General features: G+C 40.2%; 1 protein-coding gene and 1 long non-coding RNA gene across 2 annotated transcripts; one reads left to right on the plus strand and one right to left on the minus strand.

The window, feature by feature from the left end:
* Positions 1-6384: 6384 nt before the first annotated feature.
* On the minus strand, positions 6385-9465 carry LOC120435608 (CD209 antigen-like protein E). Its single transcript, XM_039605361.1, has 7 exons — positions 9271-9465; positions 8751-8862; positions 7982-8062; positions 7375-7413; positions 7191-7295; positions 6767-6906; positions 6385-6507 (listed from the first exon to the last, which is right to left on the minus strand). The coding sequence occupies exons 1-7, from the start codon at positions 9463-9465 to the stop codon at positions 6385-6387; spliced, it is 795 nt and encodes a 264-aa protein (XP_039461295.1).
* An 11192-nt stretch (positions 9466-20657) lies between these two features.
* LOC120435953 lies at positions 20658-22421 on the plus strand. Its single transcript, XR_005610037.1, has 3 exons — positions 20658-21320; positions 21581-21744; positions 21820-22421. It is a non-coding gene; the product is annotated as an uncharacterized LOC120435953 (long non-coding RNA).
* The last annotated feature ends 192 nt before the right edge of the window (positions 22422-22613 follow it).

The raw sequence follows: 22613 nt of genomic DNA on the forward strand, positions 1-22613 counted from the left end.
GAGGATTCTGTGAAAAGATCCTGCATTGCCCTATTTACCTGTGCTGTGACACGAGCTGTCCATTTAGAGCTTGTGTCAGATCAGTTAACTGAGACATTTTTGCTAGCGTTGAAGAGATTCATTGCCCGGAGAGGGCTATGCAGAGTTATCTATTCTGACAATGCCAGAACATTTAAGAGAGCAGACCAAGATTTGAAGGAGCTGTGGAAGACAATTAAAGACCCACATTTGCTGGAGTTTTTCTCGGAAGGAGGAATTACTTGGAAGTTCATTGCAGAAAGAGCAGCCTGGTGGGGTGGATTCTGGGAACGTCTTGTCAGATCAGTGAAAATCTGCCTCAAGAAGGTGTTAGGTAGAGCTTCACTCCACTTTGAAGAAATGTGTACTGTGTTGGCGGAAGTCGAAGCTACTCTGAACTCTTGGCCTCTCACCTTTGTGCACAACGAGGTAAATGAACCGCAACCACTTACTCCAGCCCACTTTTTGGTGGGCAAACGACTGACATCTCTACCACCCAAGTCAATCCCGAAGGACACACACCATCCAACAGCTAACAAAGAGGACATTACTCGGAGATGGAGATACCGGCAGAAACTCATGACCAACTTCTGGAACACCTGGAGAAGAGACGATCTGTTGGAGTTGAAGTCAGCTCATTGCTGTGACGCTTCAAAGCCTACACCCCTAAAACTAGGGGATGGCGTGCTCATTGGGCATGACAACCTCCCCAGACAAGTGTGGAAACTTGGAAGGATTGAAGAAATGTTTCCTGGTCGAGACGGTCTTGTTAGATCTTGCTTAGTTGGCACGACAACAGGGACTCTGTTAAGAAGACCGATTCAGTTGTTGTATAACCTAGAGCTTTAGATGAACAGATTGTTCATCGGGGTTCATCGAGCTGTTAATTATAGATTTAATTTTCTGCTAAAAGGGAGCATTTAACAGGTATTTCATTAGAAAACTGCGTTTCCCAGAATCCTTTGTGGTAGACGAAAGTTACTTTGGTTTTAGCTAGCAAAGAAAGTTTCTGGAAGCCATTATATGTTGCTCTGATGTCGAGCAGTTTATTTGTTGTACATCCCCTTTTGAAGCCCTATATAAAGACTATCGTTTCTGCAATTGATGTCTGATCCATTTTTTGGGCTAAGTGGATTCGCCACAATAAACGTTAAAGGTCAATCTTGTCTTTAGTTAATTTACTTTAGTGTAGATGTCATCAGTTAGCTGGGCCCCAGCACATTTCTAACCAGCCTGTAGGTAGTGAACATATTTCAGCAGTAGTGTAACATTTATAAGAAAACTCTGCAGAGTGACTGTTTCTAACTGTAACATGAAGATAGAACAGGAAGTAAACAGAATCAGGTCAACAACATCAAATAATTTCACTTGAAATGTTAAAAATCACAAATCTAACATGATAAAATAAAGTTGCTCACAGCGTGTTGAGATTCCAGCCAGAGTCAGCAGGTACAGCACTCCCAGGGTCACTTCAAACACTCTGAAACAGCTGCTGTCCACAGCTGGAAGCTTTCTCTGGGTGTGTTCATCTACAGAGAAAATACACAAAGAGTCCATTCATGGAGCACTAATGAGGGACTCTGGAGCTCCTTCTTCTTCCTCCCTTTTATTATCTGTAGTTTGTATTTTTATTTCTTTCCTACTTACCAGCTTCTTGTAATCCACCAGCAGGGTTCTGCTCTCCATCGTCTAACATCTCCACCTCGATTTGCTCTCTTCCTCTTCCATCCTCATGGGTCCCTCTGCTGTATTTCACCCTGGAGTCATGGACACCTTGAGTTTGTGTCGACATCTTTAGCTAAGAAGATATTTGACCGTCCGTCACTGTCTGCCTGTTTCTTTGAGTCAGGCAGCTTTGAACTGGAAATATCCAGGAAGTCAAACCAGAAGAGAGCCACAGTTTTCCTGTCACGTCATGATGTGTGAAACGCTGAGTTATTTATGAGCACTAACAGCATCCAACAAGATCTGAAGTTCAGTTCACTTCAAATGCAAAACTTTCACTGATGCAGTTTTAATTGATGACAAATGTGAAAGAGTCAGAAACAGCAGAACAAACCACAAACACAACAAAGACTTCAAAAGTCATTAAAACACCTCCAGAACATTCTGAACATTTCCTGTCTGAATATCTCAGAGACACTGAGGCTGAACTCAGCAGCAGCAACATGCACATAAATGCCTTTGTTAGATGCTGCTTTCATCAGTTTCTACATGTTGTAAGTCCACAGAATGAGAAGAGAGAAGAAGAGTTTGTGACACAGGAAATATGACGTCAGTGTGAACTGCTGAGGAGTTTTTATTTTGACCTGCAGAGAAGCTAACGGGGCGTCACGGTGCTGCAGAGGTTCGCTCTGTCACTGTCACCGTCTCCAGTTGAAACAGACAAACAAACAGAATTCAACAAGACCTGAAGTTCAGATTCATCAGTTTAATTACTGAGATTTCATTGATGCAGTTGTGATTAATTACAAATGTGAATGAGTCAGAAACAGCAGAATAAAGCACAAACACAGACAGCTTAAATACTTTTCTACATTTAATTTGGAAAACTTTTCCATTTCATGCATTAATACATAGATACTTGTACAGCAATACAAGCAAAGCCACAAATGTGCTGTATTTGAAATGTTTGTCATAAAGCACAGACACTGAGCTTTAACTCAGCAGCAGCAACATAAAAACAGCTTTCTCAGAAGCTGCTGTCATCACACAATATCTATTGTTAGTAATGAGCAGTGTTGGGACTAACGCGTTATTAAGTAACGCGTTACAGTAACTACGTTATTATTGTGGTAACGAGCACGGTAACTACTTATTATGCCAAAACCAGGAACGCGTTATTCGTTACTTCGTGTGGTGGATATCGCGGAGCTTCCACAGATTCAGTAAGATTAGCAAGTGGTGGAGGCCAGCAGGTGGATGAAGGAAAAGGGAGGCAAGAGGAGAGACCCGAAGCGGCCGCCGGTCCGAGTGTCAGGTGAACTGAACTTCAGGTAAGAAGTTATGACCTGCAGTCTATCTGGGTCAGATATAAACCAAGTTTAGGTGGAGTTTATTTTCGGTATGCTGACTTTTTCGTACTGCGTGCTAGCTAGCATGACGGAGTTTCTATACAGCTGGGTGGGTGCTATGTTACTGATGTTGAACTTTATTTTGTTCATACGGTTAATTATTAGAGTTGCCAACCGTCCCTAAAAAACAGAATCGTCTCGTATTCAGAGAAAATATTACGCGTTTCGTACTGAGGTGAAAAGGAACACAGTTTGTCCCGGACTTCAGCTACAATGAAAAAGACACAAAGCTGAAGCTGCACAGCTGCCTCTTCTTCTCTCATTCTCTCCTGTTTCTACTTCAATCATGAAACTGATCAATGATCAGCTGATCGGCTTTTCTCTCTTGTTTGTTTATCGCCCACTTTGCGCCAGAAAGAGGAAACCAGCGGATGTCGCGTTAAACAACAGCAGCACGTTTAAGCTTGATCAGCTGTTGTTAGAATTTATTTAATATTAATTTCTAGTATCAGCTGAGGTTTGCTGGAGCCACAGCTGTAAAGCTGCTGGCCATGATATCGGTTTGGTTATCTGGTGAGAGGGAAACATGAAGATGAAACCAGGAGATGTCCTTACTGAATCATCAGAGCTGAACAGGTGATGGAGAAACAGGTTTACCTTTAGGTGACATGAATGAGTTGAAGGAAGTTATGAACTGTTTCTGAGAGACAAATAACACCAGGATCCTTTTCTAAGTAGCTGACAGCTGGTAACTGTGCAGGGGCGGGTCTAGCAAAGTGTTGCCAGGGGCCAGGTAGGGCATTAACAGGAAAGGGGGCACAAGGAAATACTTTTCTTTATTATTCTCATTTAAAATGTCTCGCTTTTAAAAAAAATAATTATCTGAATCTTACAACAAACGATTGATAGATTGATCCATATATAACATCAGAACAGTGTACATCACTGTCACAACAGTGTTTATTTTCATTCAAAGGCTTTATGATTTTTCCTATAATGGCGGGCCGGTCTCTAGTCAAAATGCCCGGGACGATTTTTTTGTCCCAGTCCAGCTCTGTATGCAGCTCATCTGCAGTCTGGTGTTACCTACATCTTCCTATTCAGAAGGCAGAATTTCCAAGTTCTGAGTACAATCAAAAGCACCACGACTGCAGTTTTTGTGTTGGATGTAAAAGCAGGCTAGAATCATGGCGGTCAACGACGGTCCAGGCGTGATTTCTCTCGTGGAAATGTGCACATTATTTTTCCTTTCTGTTGGTAGGTGGCACAGTGCACTTGTGGCAAGTAAGCAAGCTAGAAGACTGGCAGTGTGGCTGGGTATCCAGTTACGGAAGCAACACATTAACAAGAGAATTCTGAGTAAAACCAAAGTTACTTTCCCTAGTAACTAGTTACTTTGAAAGTAACGAGTAACTTGAAGTAACTGAGTTACTTTTTTAGAGAAGTAACTAGTAATGTAACTAAGTTACTAATTTAAAGTAACTTACCCAACACTGGTAATGAGCAAAGAGGAATGTTTCTGATGCAGGAAATATGGCGTCAGTGTGAACTCTTCAGTTATTTCGAGTTTACCAGCAGAGAAACTAACAGCATGCAACAAGATCTGAAGTCAGTTTGATGAATTGAAACGCTGAAATGTCTTTGATGCAGTTAGAATTCAATGAAATGCTGAAAATCATCTGAAGTGAAACACAACCAGGGTCTGTGGTCATTAGTTAAAGGTCAGCTTTGCACCAATCACATGTGGACACATACAGGCTGCAGGTGAAGGCTCCAAAGCAGGAAGTGTGTCACATGGAAACTGGCTCTGAAACTGTCTGATTCATGAAAGACGACTAAGGCCCACATTACAAAAAGACCCGAGTCATGTTCAGAGTCATCAGACTGTAACCGTGTCCACTGTGAGGGTTGTTGTTTCTGCACTTTTTCTTTCTGTCATGCTGACATGAACTTTGACCTTCAGTGTGTTAACGCTGTGCAGGCAGCTCGCTGCAAACTAAGCAGGAAGGTAAAGTTGTGTTTTGATGTAAGTGAAGAAGAAGAAGGAAAGTTGTTTTAAACGGATTCATCTTCACTTATTCACACGTTGTAAGTTTGACAAACTGAATTTGTGCTGGTTTCAGTCTCTTGGTTCCTGATTTGTAGCTAAAAGTAAGAAGCAGCTACTTTCAGCTGTTTGAGAGAAACTCAAGAAGACATTTACTGAAGTTTTAGGACCAACAGACTGATGAATAAACCAAGTAAACCAAAGTAAAGACAAGCTGCACTTTGACTTGTATTAGAACAATTTGCTGGAACTACAGAGTAATGAAGTACTTCAAGGTTTTGTGTGGATGACTTCCAACCTTACTGTACAGCACAGAGCACAGAGGGACAATATATGTAATCAATATATGATGCAGAATGAACAAGTAACAACTGTGAGCTGAGTCTGAGGCTCATGCAGGACATTTCATAGTGAGGTGTCTTTGGTTGGATTATTCAAACATTTACATCCAAGCACCAAACTCATTTCTCACAGATGAAGGTCTTGATTCAGAAGATCTGTACTGACTGCATTTCCTTTCATAACTACAGTAAACTGCATAGCGATCTGAAATTGGATCTCGCGGTCCTTCTGCCCAGAACCTGTCAGAGAGATCAAATCTGATATGAAACTGGACTAAACTCATAACTATTGTCACATTCATATAAATATGAGTCTCTTTTGGAATATTTCCAATATTTGCTGTGTTTCTTTCCCAGGTTTCTCGCCCACTTTCCCTCCTTTAGACTTTTCTCTGAGAATCATCATGCACACTAAAACAGCTTTCAAGCTTTGATGAATATGAAATCTTCCTGCTGTAAAAATGGAGAATAAAAAGAAGTCAGAGCTGACTTTCTGCTGTTTGAAACGGTTTTGTCAGCTGTTTACAGACATCACTTTGAAATGTGTGTCTATCAGGTCATATTTACTGAAGCTTCTTCCTTCATATGTTCTGAAGTTTTACAAACACCAAAGAAGAAGAGACAGGAATTCTCTGAAACAGTTTTTCTTCTGTGAGAAAAGAAACATTACAGCACAAAAACATGAAGACAAATTGAACAAAGTGAAATGTGTCGGTCGCTGCTTTGAACATTTTTCAATCCTGATTTCTTCAAACTGACTTGTTGTAACTGAACGTCATCACAGACTGCAGATGAAGAGAGTTCAAGCACAGCTGTTCATTCAAAGAAGGATTTCTGCTTTTCTTTACATTCAGTTTGTGGGGCTGTTGGAAAATAGCTCAGCTCATGTATTGCTGATCTATCGTCCAAAACATCAATGTTTCACTTCTAAATAATAACTCTGGAATAGAAACAAACTAATGTCTCACGTTTCTGTCAGCGCTGATCCGTCCACCCATTCCCATTTATATCCTCCTGATGTCTGTTTATAAGTGGCTCTCAGACCAATCCAGGACTCTCCTCTCATGTTCAGTTCATTGATAAATTCCTGTTTGAGAAGAGACAAAACTATTGTCTCCAGTCATAATTCAGCACTTCTGTTGTCGTAACATCATCTTGTGAATATGTCTGAAGGAAGAATAAATGTGATGAAAGTTTTCAGTTCTTCCATTGAGCAGAAATCAGAAAGAAATCCATCAGAGTGGAGACAGGAAGCAGGTCACAGACTGACAGCAGGTCAAAAACACAAGTAACAGATGACTGTCAGCTCCATCAAAGATCACACAGACATGAACAAACACACCCACCTGTTCCTCTTTGCTGTTTATCATCACCAGATCAGCTCCTTTATCCTGACAGTCTCTCCTGCTGTCAGACCAAGTTTTCCTCTCATGGGATTTAAAGTAACAGCTGCTTCCAAATCTCGTCCATCGATCAGGACACTTCTCTTAAAGTCAAACACATGTTTTAAAGACAGACTTTGTGTCATGTTGTATCACATTAATAAGATCTCTGATTTCAGTCTGTAGTCAAAAATCTTTGGTTCCTGTCATTTTCCTGTAAATCCTTCATTTAAACTCAGGTTTTCTCTTATTCATAATTAACTGAAACTTACATTTATACAGAAAAACTGTTACACAGCATCAAACATTTAGGATTCAAAATAAAGACACAGTCAGGTTATCACTGTGTAACACTGATGTTTTCTATTAGTTATTCAAACTTTATTACCTTCTATCTTCTCCTTCAGCTTCTTCACTTCTTCCTGTAGCTGACTGTGGTTTTTACTCAGTTTATCATAACTGCTCTGTAACTGAGTCAGGTTGGTTTTTGTGCCTTTAGAGAAAAACAGATTAAAATTAAGTTAAAATATTCTGATCATTAGGTGTGATGTTAGAATCAACGATTCTCTCACCTTGAAGTTGATCCTGGAGTTGACTCTTGTTCAAAGCATCTGAAATATTTTAGTGAAATCAAAATAAAATAAAATAAAATGAGTGAAACATTGAACAGAAATAATCTTCTTCCTCTGCATTGTCAAATATATCAATAAGAGTCAGAAACTTGTGCAGCCGTTGTTCTTTAACATGTCCTGTGGGTGGAGCTGTTAGAACTACAGGAAATCTGATGAGCTAAATACGTATCAACTGTGAACAAAAACCACTGACAAGATTCAAAATAATTGTGCTTCAGTGTGGAGGAAGAAGGTGAAGAATCAAACAGCATTTTTACACCTGTAGTCAGAGATGTTCTCTATATGCTGTGAAAGAATAGATTCTGACTCATGTGACATGTGCCTGTTCTCACTGAAAATATGTCTTTTTACATTCAGTCAAAGCTGCTCTGAGGCTTCAACACTTCCTCATATTAAAGGTGTTTCCATGTGATCAGGTACTTCCTGTATTTGCTGTGGCAGAAGGACACGTTCTGGTTGTGAAGCTGCATGTTTGTTGGCTGCTGGGATTCAGTATCAGTCATACATTCATTTGCAGGAGAAGTTGAGAGGTTGTATCTTATCTTACAGCATATGGACAGGATGATGATCCCAGCTAACATCAGGAGGCACAGCACTCTTAGAGCCAGTGTAGCAGTGTACCAGAAAACTGCAAACATCTCCCAAGGCAGCTCACCTTTCCGCAGTATTTACTTTAAAGGGAATATTATTTTACTTGTAATGGATCAGAGATTGAATGTGACATGATGTTTCACTGCAAACTTTAATTTGATATTTAGAAAATACTTATATCAGTATCATTTTCTCAATGGTGCCAATAAAAACAAAGGCAACAAAGTTTTAAACATTAAAGACATTTTATTGAAGTTTAACCTTGAAGAAGCCACCGGAGGAACAAAGTAATGTGATATTTAGAATCTCCATATTTTACTTCCTACATGTTTTTATGTTGTCAACACAAGCAAAGAAAGTAAGAAAGATTTTTAAAAGGTTTAAATGTTGGTTTGTGGTTTTTTCCTGTCACTCTGCTTTTAATAGACCTGTGGTTGTACAAACGTAACTCCACAAAAGGATAAGATGCTTAAAACAAGAGATTATTATTACATCTGCACTTTGAATAAAGTGTCTAAATGACTTTTCTGTGCACAGAACTTAAAAGTCAAAAAAATGTATGTAAAATGTAAACTACAAAGGTTCACACAGTACAGAGAAACAGATGTTTGGCTGCAGTTATTTGGCATTAAAAGCTGAATGTAACAAACTGGGAGTACATTTATTTTAACAATTTACTTCCTGTGACTGAAAATGATCATAACTATCTCTGTCCTCATCTGTACTCTCGTAGATATCCACCTCCCTCTGCTCCCACTCTGCTCTGTCCTCCTGCTCCTTTCTGCTGTATCTCACCTTCTTTGATAGATCTGGTTTGGCGTAAATATCTGAGGACATCTTGAGAGGACTGAGACACTGAGCAGGAGTTTAAACTGTACTCTAACGGTTCTGCAGTACTGACCCTGGTAGATATCGAGCTGTTCTGTATTGTTCTTGTCCAGCCTTCTGTCTGCTTTCAGGCAGGAGGAAGCTTTGAGGAAGTGACATCATGTAAGGAAGCGCACTCTTTAACTTACATAATTAATGTGGGTGAAAAGTTTGGAGTTGTCTTTTTTCTGAGGTCAGGTTAGACTGCACCTGTGTTTGGCTGTGCCTCTGTTTGTGTGTTACTTCACTTTTTTGTGTGAGTACTTTTGCCACAATTTTGTCCTCCTTGTATGATCGTCAAATCTGCTGTGCATCATTTTCAGAGCTTGTTTTTCCACTGCCGTTTGAGCTCAGCAGCCAGTATACCTCCACTCTCACCAGTCGGTTCATTTTTGCTTCGGGGGCCTCATCAGAGGAAGCAGGGGAAGAGAGCCGGTTTCCTCGTGCTGCTTTGTCGGCTTCGGAGAGAAGCGGATCTTCATTCCTGGGCTGCTGCCGGTCAGATTGATCTCCACGCCTGCTCGTGTTTACCACCCGAGCGGTCACCTGAATGCGTGGAAACCCTCGGCTCATCGCGGCAGGAACCTGATTTGTTGTGCAGCTTTTCCCACAGTCCTAACTCTGTTCCAGCCCCCTGTACCTGTCCTGGTGGATCACAAAATTAAAATAATGATAATTAATGTCCGCTAAACTGCCAAAAAGTCTTTTTATTTTAAATGACTTGTTCTGTGCAGAGAAACTTAATTTCATATTTATCTCTGAGAAGTGGCAGCGTAAGAATGAAGTCTCATATCTTTTACAGCAATGTCCCACAGACTGTTCATGTCTCTGTGTACCTCAGATCTGTGGAGGAGGAGGTGGAACAGCTTTGATTTTTAAAAAGACATTTTTATGCCAGATGATCTCTTCCAGCTGTTACAACTCGTTTTTTCCCCAGATGATAAAAAGAGTATTTTAATTTCATCCACCTGGGTCTGCTGCATCTTTTCTGTCAGACTTTTACAAGAATTTTTAACTTTCACTATTGAACTGAGCAATGTCATCATTGTTGGTGACTTCAACACTCATGCAGAGCACCCATTAAATAGAACCACTAAGGAGCTCCTGTTCATCATGGACTCTTAACTTTGTTCATGTATCAGGGCCTACTCATGCTGCTGGGCCCACTCTGGACTTGTGGTGTTTCCTTCGACCATTTAAACATAAATGAAGTTGTTTTCAGTGACCATAAGTCTCTGTCAACTCAGAGTTTGTATTAGGCACAGGTGCTTTATTGATGACTCTATCACTTCTAACTTTTCTTCCTGAAAGTCTGAATGTCTGTGGAAGTCCATCATTCTGATTGTCCATCAGAGCTTCACTTATATAATGAGTCAGTGAAAGAGGCTAGATCATCTGATTTTACGGGCGACCATGGTTCAGGGGGTTGGGAAGCTCATCTTGTAACCGGAAGATTGCCAGTTCGATCCCCAGCTCTGTCTGTCCTGGTCGTTGTGTCCTTGGGTAAGACACTTCACCTACTGCTTACTGGTGTTGGCCAGAGGGGCTGATGGCGTGATATGGCAGCCTCGCTTCTGTCAGTCTGCCCCAGGGCAGCTGTGGCTACAACTGTAGTTTGCCTCCACCAGTGTGTGAATGTGAGAGTGACTGAATAGCGGAATTGTAAACCGCTTTGAGTGTCTAGAAAAGCGCTATATAAATGCAATCCATTGTTATTATTTCAATAATCTTATAAATCATCATAAGAATAATCCAAGAGTCTTATTTGAGACTATCAACAGTATCGTTTCTCCTCCATCTCAGCATGCTGTGATACTTTTCTCAGTCACTTTGTAAATGAGGTGATGGACTTGAGTGTCTCCCTTATGAAGATGGTCCTCGGTGCCCTGGGTCATTTACTACTTTTACTTAAGGTCTTAATGACCTAATTACTGTAATAGATAAAAATGAAATCCTCATCATGCTGCTCAGAGATATGAAGTACATCAGCAGCTTAGTAGTGGGACACACATCTTCTTTCAACACAGCTGCACACATCAGGCCCTCCCCTTTTATTTCTGGATCAGCTTCCAAATGGACAGATACACAATTCATGCCTACAGGCCAGTGAACAACAGGTTTACTGAGAAATTCTGGACCACTGATCCAGGTGGAAGATTTCAGGAAACAGCCAACTGTCATTCCTCGAGAGGCTGCATCAGCTGGATTCAGCTTTGAACTGATGTACCTCCACTGCTCAACTTTTGTCAAAGCATGAATGATGGAAACTCTATTAGCTACATATGTTTTGAACCGTGTGGTTGTGTTTGCAATGTACTGTAGCACAGTTGTCCTGTCAGATCAAAAGACTGATTCACTCAGATTAAGATTAAGTTCAACTGATAGCATTTTGTCCAAGCGCACAGCTAAAACTGCAGCAGCCAGCTCAAGACGTGGGATGGTGACTTGTTTTAACGGCGCCACCCTTGCTTTACCAATAATAAAGGAAACACACACACTTCCTGCTTGCTATTAGATAGCCTAAGATATGATACAGCACCATACCCAGTTTCACTGGCATCACAAAAGTCATGCAGCTGTGCACTTTTTATCTCCCCAAATCCTTTGGATGTGACACATCTACTAATACTAAACTTGTTAAGAAGAACTAAATCCTCAACCCATTTTTGCCAAGTTTGTGCCATTTCTGCTGGTATTGTCTCATCCCAGCCAAACCTCAGTTTACATAGATGTTGCAGAATTTGTTTTGCAGGCAGAATGACTGGAGCTAAGAAACCCAGAGGGTCGTAAATGGAGCTGACATTGGACAGAATACTACGTCTTGTAAGTGGTTTGTCCTTGTTCACAATACTGAATGTGAAAACATCATGTTCAATATCCCATTGCGCACCGAGAGCTCTTTCTGTGGGTAGCTGATCCCGAATAAGGTCCAGCATCTTTACACCTGTGGCTCTATTTTCAATCCGGGATCTGACAGAGGACAGAGCGATCACTACATACCCACTTATTGAGCTTAAATCCCCCCTTGGCACACACCTCAGTAAGCTGCTGATAAAGTGAGATGGCCTGCTCAACAGACTGAGTAGATTTAAGACAGTCATCTGCATAAAAACTATGCCTGATTGTACGTATAACCTCCTCTGGGTACAAATGTTGGTTGTCATCAGCAGTCTTTAGTAGTGCATAGGTGGCACAGCTGGGGGAGGATACTGCACCAAAAATGTGGACAAACATTCTATGTTCCACCAGCTGCTTTGTGATGTCACCATTGGGCCACCAGAGAAAACGTAAAAAGTTTACGTGTTCCTCAGCCACTCTGACCTGATGAAACATCCCTTTGATGTCTGTCATAAGCGCTATTGGACCCTGCCGAAAGCGAATCAACACACCTAATAAAGTGCTAGTCAAATCTGGGCCTTGTAACAGCTCTTTGTTCAGTGATGTTCCAGCAAATGTTGAAGCACAATCATACACAACACGCAGTGTTTTCTTGCGGGGGTGGTAGACCCCATGATGAGGTATATACCACACCTTTCCTTCCTCATGCTTCAACTGTTCTTGTGGTATGATTTCTGAATGTCCCTCCATACTAACATTGTGCATGAATTCCTTGTATTCTTCAAAGAATAACTGATCCTTCTCAGACCGTTTTAGCAGATATTGTGCCCTCTGCTGAGCCACCTGCTTGTTGTTTGGCATTCTTACTTCAGGTTTACGAAAGGGTAATTTCAAGTAATAATGACCATCCTTAAGTACAGCTGACTCTGATATTATGTTCATGAACTGTTTATCTTCTACAGACATTTCTGCACACTCATTACACTGGCTCTCCACAAAATCTTGATTATACTGTTTAACCAGCATTTCCTCTAAACTACTTATAGAAATGCGGTTTACCTGGACAAAACTAGCATCATGCTCATCCTTTTCACTACCATGATTGAGTGGCCCATTGACAACCCAACCAAGACGAGTTAGCACAGCATAGGGTCCATTACCCTCACTGTTAACGATTCTCCAAGGTTCCTGCGCTTTGGGAGAATTTACACCAATAAGCAGCCCAATGCCAGCATTTATCGGTGGCAACTCAACATCTTTTAAGTAAGGCCATTTTCTTAAGTCTTCTTCTTTAGGGATATTTTCTTTAGTGACAGGAATAGACTTTTGAGTATACACGTCAGGCAACCTCAAATACTCATTCTGTTTTAAAGCAGCTACTTCCATACCAAAAAGTCTATAGCTACTTACTGGCCTTTCCTGACCCATAGTCTTTAACATGATTTCCACTTTCTTTCAGATGCATTTAACTGCATCATCAACGCCTCGGTGCAAAAAGTTGCAGCGCTGCCAGGATCAAGAAAGGCGTATGTCTCCACAACCTTCGTCCCATTTTCCAACTTCAGTTTTACTGGAACAACTGACAAAGCACATTCATTAGACCCGGCCCCAGTATGGCTACCAAAGTTCAAAGAAACAAGAGCATTTGAGACTGATGATTCTTTACATTCAGCTTTAGCTGCTTGCCACTGCCGTTCTTTTGAGTCTATGTGGAGAACAGTAGGGTGATTTTTATTGCAGGTGTGGCACGTCAAACGATGTGGACAAGTTTTACTCATGTGCCCTCTCTGTAAGCAACCAAAGCATAAACCTTTTTTCTTAAGGAATGTCACCTTTTCTTTGTTGGTTTTTAGTTTGAATGAGTCACATACGTCCAAAAAATGATTTTGGTCACAAAACAAGCACCGAGTTTGATCTAACCCTTTATCTTCATGGCTTATTTGAATCCGTTCCAGTTTGTGTTTGTCATTGTTCTGTTCTGAAACTACAGCAACAGAAGTAGCAAAGCTACTGCTTTTAGTTTTAAACGGTGTCTTTGAAGGTTTTGAAGCCATCTTTTCTTTTGTGTTTTGACTCTCTCCAAAAACAGGATCTAATGCAGCTCTTGTTTGCTTTTCAAGAAAATCAAGAAGATCTTTAAATCTTGCTCTGCGATCGCACTTTTCTGTTATATCAACGACTATTAGTCGCCATTTATCACGAAGTCTAAAAGGCAACTTTGAAACAAGAATCCTCATATTGGTTGAATTTTCCAGCTCATCAAGAAACCCGGCTTCATCCATTGTGTTGAAGCAGCTTCTTTAAAAGAATGTGTAAGCTCGTAATGCTGACGCATCATCAGACTTTAAAACTGACCAGTTAAGAGCCTTGTCTATAAATGCAGATGTTATCTTTGCTCTGTTACCAAAGTTCCACTCAAGCTGCTTTTTTGCCTCAACATAAGCTGTCTGTGGACTCATGTGCATGCAACTTCTCACTAAAATTCTGGGCTGTCCTGTAGTAAACTGTTCTAAATAATAAAGCCTATCCTGCATGTTATCAGTTTTAGTTTCTATTCCTTGCTCAAACGCCTTAAGAAAGGATCTAAAATGCAAAGGATCACCACCAAAAACAGGAATTTCTATAGCTGGAAGCAGTGACAACCTCTGTTGTTTTACAACCATCTGAGTAATCTCATTTTGCTTTCTCATAATCTCTGTTAGGGCACTGCTGTGGCCATCAACCTGAGAAGAGATTGGCCTTGGGCTTTCCCCTTCTGGTTTGACCTTAGCAGGTGCATGTGTCTCTAGGGGCATTGGCAAAGGTGAATGAACTAGAGGGGCTTTCTTTGTTCTTGGAGCCTTTTGAGCTGTAGCAGCAGGTATGAACTCAGTAGATGTTCCAGAAGGAGCTGTAATCCCGCCTTCTGATTCAACCTCAGCCCTGGAACCAAAGCTCTGCCGATCCTGAGCAAAGGTGAAAATCTGCATTTTTGCATCAGCCTTAACCAACTTAGTTCTTAGAGCCAATGCTTCTTTTCTTGCTTTTAATTGAACTTCTTCCAGTTCGAGCGCATGTTTTTCTTGCAGTGCGTCCATCTCCGCTTTAAAGCGACTCTTTCCACTTCAGCTTCCATCAGCGCCATTGAAGCCGCACGCGAGCTTTTACTCCTTAGACTTAAGGCTGCAGAAACATTACTGGGCGCTTTACTAGAGCCCTTGCTGACAGGTTTAGCAACTCGTTCAGAAATCATGTCGCTCGTTTCTTGCGCTACTTGTGAGACACTATCATGCGGCGCAATGTCACTGTCATGAGATGCTACCTTTGATTCAACATTAGAGGCTGCAACTTCATCCTTTTGTGGATCAGGGTCTGCATTTATCCAAGTGTCGATTTCATGCAGAAAGTCTTTAAAACCGATCAGCTTAGGTTCATACCAATCGCTGTGATCGGTTTCCTTTTCATCATCGTTCAGCAATCTTTGAACTGAAGTCTGTAAGTCCATAAACTCTCCCAAATAATCATTAAATGTCTTCATGTGTTCATCTATGGAGGCTTTGATTCTCCAGCATCAATGAGAGCATTAATGTCATTTTGTTTTTTTGTTAGAACGCCAAGCTTCGCTCTGCGTTTTTTAATTAAATTAAAAAGCTCTCTTTCTTGTTCCTCCATTTTAACCAGAAAATTCGTTTCACAAGGTCCAAAAGATGATTCTTTAATACAAATGTTTCATGTTGCAGCTCAGCATCTCGGTTGATCCAAACAAAGTTTCGCATTTACTCACGAACTTTGCGTCATTTTTTCAGTCCATTCTGCGAAGATCCAATCTTCCAAGTCCAGTCTTGCAGGTTTTCCCAGCTTCCAAGTTGACATCCAAGCGAGTCAAAATGATTTTTTCACTTAAATGTCACAGCCTTTTATGTTTCAAACACCAAAAAAGTCCAAGAAAAGGCCGTGGGTGGCAACGGGAGGTTTGTTTTAGAACGCACTTCTGACTCCATTGTTTAAAAATCATATGGCATTTATTTCGTGGAAAATTATAAACAAAAATCAGCCAAATAACTTCTTAAAACTTAAAATTAAACGAAAGTTAACTTAATTTGCTTTAACAACTTCAAAAGTGGTCAAAAAATCATTTTCTAACCCTCCCGTCCTCCCATCTGACATTTGGCAAACAAAAAACAAAACATTTACCACACCCCTCCAGGGTGCTCTTAATCCCCTGATTAATGGGAGGGTCCATAAGCTAATAAACCAATCACTTTCCAAAAAACTTTCTCCAAGAAAATTGATTACAAATTTACATAACAAAACTAGGTCAGTATATTCTTACAACTGCAAAGAAAAAACAAAAATGAAGACAAATTGCATTTTATAAACGTTCAACATAAATGGCCACAACAACCTCCCTCCTGTCTCGGACTCTCAGCATTGGTTCCACACAGATCTCGGTGCAGCCTTCGATGGCTCCACAAGGCTGTGGAACAGGCTAGCACCACAACTACATTTGGCTGACTCTTGTTAAGGTTCAGAATATAGGGAAGTAAATACAGGCGGAATGCAAGTAACCACACTGGTCCAAAAGGTAAAGACGATGATTTTAATGAAAAGACACGCGTGGGAGAATGAGCTGACTCTGTAAGCAGAGAGCCCCACAATCTCATCCTCCTAACATCAAACTACAGTTTTATATGCATCAGAGTATATTTTGTGACGCCCCCTCATTGCGTCAGTACATCAGCTTCGAAACCACAAATGTTCTATTTGACAACTTGAGACACAATTAAAAGAACATCACGTCTTCGCCTCCATGCAGATGTTTTCCCCCACACCGCTGTCGCTTATCGCTGGAACCAGCAGATCGGTTTCCTGAAACAGCTTGGTCGCGTCCGCCGGCACTCTTACAGGTATAGCAGAATTAAATCTGAACTCTTTACCACAAAATGGGCCTACTACTATGTGTATGTATGTATGTGGTTATGTCATCATCGCAGCTGCACTTTGTCTCACCTCTCACCTTCTCCCCAGACAAAGGCCAGCACATACACAACTGAAACTGATGTGTAATATATTGAATAAATGTCTTACTTAAATGGTACTACTTAAAACTTAATCAAAGAATGTAAACAAATAAAAGATCATAAAAATAACCTGATATACATGTCTTGTAAGCGTGTGTTGTGATCCTTCCACAGCTCCAGTCAAACTCACAGTAGATTGGCTGGTCATAACGCCAACCAAAAGTTTTTGACCCTCACTTGACCAAGGAGCGACAGCTCTTTCATAAGCACAAAATGCAATTATGTATAAATGATTATAATCATTTTCATAACAGAAGTTCCAACAGTTTCAAAAGTTGCCAATATGTTCGCTCCTCCTAATATAGTCTGAAAGCAACCCCAAGCAAAACAATTTAAACTTTCCCCTATAAATGATCCCTCTAACTAAGTGTGTGTGTGTGTGTGTGTGGTTACGTGTGTGTCTATGTGCTAACCACAATCGCACCCCATTTCACCTCGCCGACTAGCTCCTCAGAATAACTTTCACTCAGACTCTGGTTTTGGTTTCACTTCCTGCAAAGCATGTAACTTCAAAAACATGTAACTTCCTGTCTTATTTTGGCACAGAGTTACTCTTTCACACTGCAGTCTACATATAAACATTTAAGATTATAAATCCAACTCAACAGTTTAAAGTGGTTATAACTGCACCTGTAATAAAAACTTAATTGGGTGCCAATGTGTTTAAACATCTAAATGCAATATCACTCTTAATAAATGCGTCAATGCAGATGCTTGTTATATGATTATGATGCAATAGCAATAGCAAAATAATAAAAATAGAATTAATAAAATGAAATAATAAAAATGGCAGAAAAATAACACCTCAATTCCTCACACTCTGTGGATTCTTTTAAAAGAAGCCGTTAAAAACTTTTCTGTTTAAACAAGATTTGAGAATAATTATTTATGTAGCACCCTCAAGGACTGAGGTAGGCACGATGTAGAGGGTTGGGGTTAGGGTTTATTTATGGTCTTGACAACCTGTGAGAACTGCTCACAGACGAAAACAACAAAACAAAAACATCACATCAAAATGCACTCTTGTACTTGGTGTCAATCAATCAAAAGTCATTAATCACAGAAAATAAAACATTAAAGTACACAAACCTCGTGAGCTGACATCCAGGAGGGGCTAAATAGTCCTTTATAGCCTTATTATCTCATTCTCCATCTTCTTTCTCACTTATTTCTTCTCTTTCTCTAACTTTACTTTCTCCATGTGTGGAGCTAACCATGAGCTGCAGCATGCAGACACCATGTGCACTAGCAAAGAGTGCCAGGTGGAGACCCAAACTGTAAATAACTGTACCCTCCATAGTTCACCACCAGAGGGTGCAAAAGAGCATAATCTGGACATACAGCTCAACAAAACATCAAATGCAAAAGACTGTTACAATGTATTTATTTATTTATTGTATTTTTAAACTACCTGTTAACTTTAGTGTATTTTATTTAATCTTTTGTATTGGTTATTTTTGCCTTTTGTGTACAGCGCCTTGTGACCGCTTGTCTGTGACAAGCACTTAATAAATCAACTTTATAAATATGTGTATTTAGTAAATAATGTGTCTGCATAAAGTAAAAAATAAATACACTTTTCCTTGTTTAACAAAAGCTTGTGTCAGACTCAGAGATACTATCCTGGCACAAACACAAACATTTAGCAGATTAATAGTTTTTACATAGCAGGAAATGTCACTTTGTTAGTTCCAGTTTTTCTGCTGCTTCACACAAAAAAGTGAAAGTGTTCCAAGTTAAACTTTGGTCTTTATTAAGTTTAAGAATTGTTGTTTCTATGGATCAGTAAATGAGCCCGTCTGCCAGTCTGTGATTAAACAATAAGATCCTTTCACTCCTGTGTGTGGATTTAAAATGATGATGGTGACACCCTGATGCTTCCATTACTACCACCATCAGACCAAACCAGGTTATGCTGAGAAATATTGATGTTTTCAGTCATTCTGTGTTTCTGGTTTGTTGTCTTTATGTTTAGAAATAAAGAAAAAACATTTAGCTGTTTAGCAGTTAGCCACGAATGCTAGAGATCTTCAGAGACACCGACAGATATCTTTAGCTAGTTGGCAGGTGGATAAACAAATACCTTTGGAAACACAACTACTCAAAAGAAAAAGAGCTGCTTTTACAGAGGAAGCAAAGAAGGAGAGGACGGGACAAACCAAAAGAACTCGTCTTCATCTTCTCTGTAAGTGACCAGCTGTCAGCTTCAAAGTAATGAACAACAAGTGACTCCTTTCCAGTGTGTAAACAGCATTAGCAGTTAGCTATTAGCTGCTCGATACAGGTGGACGTCTTCAGGTAGCTGGTACTCTGGCACATTTTTAGTCAAGCCTCTAGTGAAGGTAGTTATTTCTTCAGTGTCCATCGCTCTGTGTGCTGAGCTGATGCTAAATGAGCAAAACAAAACATCACTTGTATCTTTGTGATTGAAGCTGTTGTAATACCATTTACAATCACTACAGGACCAAAATATTATCTAATGTAGATTTACAAACAAAGATAAGATAAGATATGATAACCTTTATTAGTCCCACATGTGGGAAATTTGTTTTGTCACAGCAGGAAGTGGACAGTGCAAAAGTTATGAAGCAAAAATTAGAATAAAATAAAATAAGAATAAATACAGTACACAACTGTACAGAATAGAATAAAATAAAATACTATATACAGTAGAATAAAATAGAATAAAATATACAATAAGATAAAAATAGAATACAAATGCTATATACAAATGAGTAAAAATACAACGATGCCAGGAAGATTATTGCACTTAGTGTTATTGCACATGTGTGGATGTGTGTGTTTGATCAGTTAAAGTCTTTGTTATGGAGTCTGACAGCAGTGGGGAGGAAAGACCTGCGAAATCTCTCCGTCCCACAGCGTGGGTGCCGCAGCCACTGAAGGAGCTGCTCAGTGCTGTCAGAGTCTTATGCATGGGGTGGGAGATGTTGTCCAACAGGGATGACAGCTTAGCTGCCAAAGAAAAGAAAAATAATCAGCAGCGCTGCTCATATTTCAGCACTAGTGTGGTGTATATATGTCACTTTGTTCTCTCACTCTCGGGTCCTCTGCTTTATTTCACCCTGAAATCTTGTACAGTTTGAATTTCTGTTGAAATTTTGAGCTAAAATATATTTGATTAGCATTTAATCAGGCAGCTTTGAAGAGGAAAATACTGAAGACGTAAAACCACAATATGTGAGATGGTCGGTTATTTAGAAGTACAAAGAACGTTCAACATGATCTGAAGTTTAGTTCTATATTTATATATTTTAAACACATTTGTGAAGTTTAAATTTTGGTAACTTTAAAAAACTGTTCATTAAAATACCTCCATTTTTAATATTTTCTGTCGTAATGAGATCGTTTCAACTCAGCAGCTGCAAAATGTACATAATAACATGACTTTGTTAGATGCGCCTTGTACAAACAAATAAATGTGTCAGTGTGAACTATTTATGCATCTTTTTTTTTTTACTAGCAGAGACACTAACAGGGCAGCGTGGTGCTGCTTCTGGGTGGAGTTTGCACGTCCTCCTGTGCTTGGGTGGGTTTGATGCAAGGGTGGGGAACTCCAGGCCTCGAGGCCCGGTGTCCTGAAGGTTTTAGATGTGTCCTTGATCCAACACAGCTGATTTAAATGGCTAGATGACCTCCTCAACATGTCTGAAGTTCTCCAGAGGCCTGGTAATCAACTAATCATTTGATTCAGGTGTGTAGACCCAGGGTGAGATCTGAAACCTGCAGGACACCGGCCCTCGAGGGTTGGAATTGCCCACCCCTGGGCTACAGACATGCTTGCTAGGCTAAATGATCATTCAGCTGTCTTGATCTGCTTCTCTGTTCCTCTTTGTCTTCTTTCAGTATTTGTTCCCCTGTATGAGTTTATTCATCTTTCTGTTCAGTATTTGTCTTTCCTTTACTTCCTGTTTTAGTTAAAGTTTAGTTTTCTGTTCTCTAATCCAGATTCAATCCCTGTTTTTCCCTCCTGTTTGATTGGCAGCCCCACCCTAACTGTTTCCACCTGTGTTAATTAATTTCAGATGCTGCTTGTTCCTGTGTATATAAATTCCTCTGTTCCTCTTTCAGACATCTGTTATTCTCCTTCTGTGATCTCTATCCCTCTCTTGATCTTTATAATTGCTTTATTTGGATATAAACATAATCTTATTCTGGAATATCCTGCTACACACTGGAATATTCTCCCATGTTGCTTGTCTGTGGTTTAATATGTTATGGTGTGATGATATCTGTGCATTCTTTTTCTCCTGAATTACCATTTTGTGTTACACATTTCACTGTTTTTCCTTTTGCTGCCTGACCTGTCCCCACTGTGATGTTTGTGTGTTGTATGTACGGTCGGCAAGGTCTGTCATCTCGATTGTGGGCAACTGTAACTGACAAATAAAGGTTATCTCATCATCTCATCTCATCTTCCTGTCTCCTCAATCTGAGCCCTCACCTCTACTTCAAAACTACTTGTGACAGAAACGTCTCAGGCTGGAAGAGAAACAGAAGAAGAGCTGAAAGGTTTGATTGACTAAAAAATAAAATGAAAGTATTTAATTAGTATTAGAAATTATTAATATGTTTAGGCCTTTTTGAGAATTTAAAGATGAGTTTCATAGTTCCAGGTTTTTAAATATATTTGAGTATTTGCTGCATTTCCTTTCAACATGAACATTTTCTGTCATGGTTGAACGGTTCCCGCCAGCCGACCTACCTGTTTATTTCCATGTGTGGTTTTCCTGCATTTTCTCCCTCTCCGTCTCCCGGGGTTTTGTTTACAGAAGTCGTCTCCAGACGCCGGGTGGCCTGTGACCCGGAAGTACCTCCGCGCGGGAGCTACCGCGGTGATGCGGCGCACAGTCGTTTCTAATTATCCGCCATCTTGTGAGGGCTATTTAACCACGGAGCTGGGTGACAGTCGGCGTGGGAATATTCTCCAAGCCTGGTAGTAGCACTGAGAGTCGTGTTATGTGAGGACTGTGAAGAAGTGAACTAACCTTAGCTATACTTATTTCCTTAGGATAACGGACGGAGAGGAAATCATTGGGGAAAGAAGTCACGAGCACAGATTCACCTTGAAGGAAGACACGGACGCACTATCACGCACAGCTTGGGACACGGGGAGAAACACACGAAGGACGACTTGCACACTGAACTGTTGTTTGAACCCTTTCTCACTGTAAATAAATGCACTGCCTATTCATTCCACAAGCTCCACTTTTGGGTCCCTCATTCTACTAACCGTGACTACAACTGTCACCACAGGGGGCAGCATACAGCTTTAGTGTAGGTGTCCATCCCTAAAAGAAGAAACAGGAACATTCATGAAGTAACAACCTGCTTCTGTCTGGATTCACAGAGGGAGGAACTTTAACGTAGCAGCATTCAGAGAGCAGTAAGGCTGTAAACTCCACAATGTGGAGACAGAAATTGATCTGTTGTAACCTCTGTGTAAAGCTCAGCACTGTTCTCATGTTCAAGTAATTTGGATTTTTCCTTAAAGATTTTTTTGTTTGTTTTTTACAGACCTTCAAACACACAAGAAAAATAGGCTGAAGTGTGGACTTACCACAGAAGTATTATTAAAATGGTCATTGATGCTTTTTCCTCATTTTAAGCCCACTGCACACACATTAGTGTCTCACTTCATGTGCCTACTTCTGCTCTTTAGGATGCATCCGTCCTCAGGCTTTGGAAATACCATCTTAATATGACAAATACTAAGTCTTTATGCTTTAAGAGCTGAGCTTCATTTACTTTTTATTATTTATCAGCTTGTTTTATGAAGTCTTACAGTCAGGTCCATGTGTGTTT

Source organism: Oreochromis aureus, linkage group 22 (assembly GCF_013358895.1).
Source record: "Oreochromis aureus strain Israel breed Guangdong linkage group 22, ZZ_aureus, whole genome shotgun sequence".
Classification (NCBI taxonomy): domain Eukaryota; kingdom Metazoa; phylum Chordata; class Actinopteri; order Cichliformes; family Cichlidae; genus Oreochromis; species Oreochromis aureus.